The sequence below is a fragment of the Emiliania huxleyi genome (genome assembly GCF_000372725.1).
Source record: "Emiliania huxleyi CCMP1516 chromosome Unknown EMIHUscaffold_121, whole genome shotgun sequence".
NCBI classification, from domain to species: domain Eukaryota; phylum Haptophyta; order Isochrysidales; family Noelaerhabdaceae; genus Emiliania; species Emiliania huxleyi.
In genome coordinates this window covers 251,327-253,824 of record NW_005201381.1, presented here as the reverse complement: position 1 = coordinate 253,824, position 2,498 = coordinate 251,327, and the positions used below count along the sequence as shown (strand labels likewise).

The 2,498-nt window shown below is 71.0% G+C and overlaps 1 protein-coding gene across 1 annotated transcript in view; it reads right to left on the bottom strand.

Annotated features, from left to right (window-relative positions):
- The window catches only part of EMIHUDRAFT_466966 (fatty acid synthase), a gene marked incomplete at its 5' end in the record, with an annotated part of 12,157 nt that overhangs the window by 7,550 nt on the left and 2,109 nt on the right, over window positions 1-2,498 (bottom strand). Inside the window, 5 exons of the mRNA XM_005790183.1 lie at window positions 479-569; window positions 761-805; window positions 954-1,079; window positions 1,251-1,391; window positions 1,776-2,219. Coding sequence (XP_005790240.1) covers window positions 479-569; window positions 761-805; window positions 954-1,079; window positions 1,251-1,391; window positions 1,776-2,219 — 847 coding nt within the window. The remainder of the gene's footprint in view (window positions 1-478; window positions 570-760; window positions 806-953; window positions 1,080-1,250; window positions 1,392-1,775; window positions 2,220-2,498) is intronic.

Here is a 2,498-nt window from a genome sequence, read left to right as displayed (position 1 = left end):
CCGGTGGCGGCGCGCACGGGGGCGCACCGAGATCAGGGTATTCCATCTTTACATAGCGTCCACCAGAGCCAACCAGGTTTTCTTCTATTCAACTCCTGGTGGGGGCGCAGGGCGGTTTGTCTGCGCGTGGGTGATGGGTGGGCGGGTGTAGATGGGTGGGTGTAGATGTGTGGGTGTGTGTGGGTGTGTGGGTGTGTGGGTGGGTGTGTGGGTGTGTGGGTGTGTGTGGGGTGGGGTTGGGGTTGGGGTTGGGGGAAGGCCACGGACCGCCGAGCTGCGGAGTGATCAACCAGTGGCGCGGCAGCGCGTGCGGCGGCAACTCGGCGCGCGCAGCCTCCCGCACCGCCGCAAGCCAGCTCGGCTCGTCCGACTCAGCCGCGGCGGCGGCCGCCGCGTCCGGGAAGACGTGTGCCACCAGCGAGGATGGCTGCCCGGTCGCCTACTCCCCCCAAAAAGAAAAACGTCGAAAAAGAAACACCTCGCGGAAGGGACAACCGTTCCTCGTCTGCCTCGTCGAGCAGCGCGACGACGGCGCAGCGGCCGACGCCGGCCAGAGCCGAGATGCACGCCTGGCGGGGTGTGGCGGAAGGAAGGGTGAGTCGGCCCGGCGCCTCTCAGCGCCTCTCGACGCCTCTCGGCGCCTCTCGGCGCCTCTCAGCGCCTCTCGGCGCCTCTCGGCGCCTCTCGGCGCCTCTTCGGCGCATCTCGGCGCATCTCGGCGCATCTCGGCGGATCTCGCCTCGACGTAGGGCAGCCCGACCTTGTACCCGCGGATCTTGACGGTCGAGTCGAGCCGGCCGAGCACCTGAGCCAGAGGTCGTGCAGCCGAGTCACACAGGCCGTCACGAGAGCGAGCCGTCGGGCGGACGTCGGCCAAGCAATGAATGAACTTGTGAATGAATGAACGCATACACTAATTCAACGGAGCCGTCGGGCGGGCGTCGGCCGAGCACCTGCACGCTCGCCTCGCCGCCCGCCGCCGCAGACGGGAGGAGCCGCGCAAGGTCGCCCGTCCGATAGAGGAGGAGCTCGGCCTCGCCGCCCGCCGCGCCTCGCACGGCGCGCGGAGACGGCGGCGCCTCGGCGGAGGCGGTTGAGGCAGAGGCGGAGGCGGCGGAGGCGGTGGCGGTGGCGGCGGTGGCGGCGGAGGCGGTGGCGGTGGCGGAGGCGGCGGTTGAGGCGGAGGCGGTGGCGGAGGCGGCGGTTGAGGCGGAGGCGGTGGCCGCGTCCCGGTCGGCCTGTGCGCGCACCTCGGCTGCGTGGTCGGCGCAGAGGGTGAGGGTGAGGCTGTTGGGCCCGAGAGACGCGCGCAGCAGCGCGCACAGCTCTGGCGGCGCGGGGAGCAGTCTCGCGGTGGTCAGGTCGGCGGCGCCGGCGTAGCCAGTGAAGGCCTGCGGCGAGGGCTCGCACATTGTCGGGGCGGGAGTACGGCCGCGTGCCGTGTACTCGGAGCAGGAGGGCTGCGAGTACAGCGAGTGCTACAGGCTGGAGGCAGCCGAGTGCAGCCGAGTGCGTGTCCTCTCGAGTGGCTGGCTGGAGTGGCTGGCTGGAGTGGCTGGCTGGAGTGGCTGGCTGGAGTGGCTGGCTGGAGTGGCTGGCTGGAGTGGCTGGCTGGAGTGGCTGGCTGGAGTGGCTGGCTGGAGTGGCTGGCTGGAGTGGCTGGCTGGAGTGGCTGGCTGGAGTGGCTGGTCGGTCGACAGCGTTCTCTTTGCTAGGGGGGTGGGTGAGGCCTGCGGCGTGAGGACGTACACCTCGCCCAGGCAACCCAGCGGCACCGGGGCGAGCGAGTCCGGGTCGAGGACGGCGATGGCGACGCCAGCCGGAGGCCGTCCGACGGGCGCTATGGCGCCGGCGGCCGCGTCCGGCGCGGCCGGGTGGAGGTCTGCGTATGCGGCGTCGCACCCCTCCCAGGAGGAGTAGTCGTTGACGAGCTGCACGTGCGGCAGAGACGCTGCGTGCCGCTCGACGAGGCTCGCCGGCGCGACCTCGCCACACAGAGTCCACAGCCGCAAGCAGCCGAGCGGAGATGCGGCGGCGGGAGGCACGGCGGGCGATGCGGCGGCGGGTGGCGCGGCGGGCGATGCGGCGGCGGGTGGTGCGGCGGGCGGCGGCGGGCAGCCAAGCTCGAGAAAGGTTGCGAGGAGCGAGGGGGTCGTCAGGATGCGCGTGGCGCGCGCCTCGGCGAGCAGGGAGGCGAGGCGCGGCGGGTCGACCAGCGCCTACCTCGGGCAATCTCGGGGAATCTCGCGGCTCAATCTCGGGGAATCGGAGGGCTGGGCCGGCGCCTCGTCCGGCACAATGATGGCCGTCTGGCCGAAGCAGAGTGGGCGCGCCGCCTGGTGCGGTCGAGAGCAGGGGTGGAGTGGGTGGGAGATGGTGGCGTGTGTGTGTGTGTGTGTGTGTGTGTGTGTGTGTGTGTGTGTGTGTGTGTGTGTGTGTGTGTGTGTGTGTGTGTGTGTGTGTGTGTGAGTCAGACAGGGGGCCGTGCGACCTGAGAG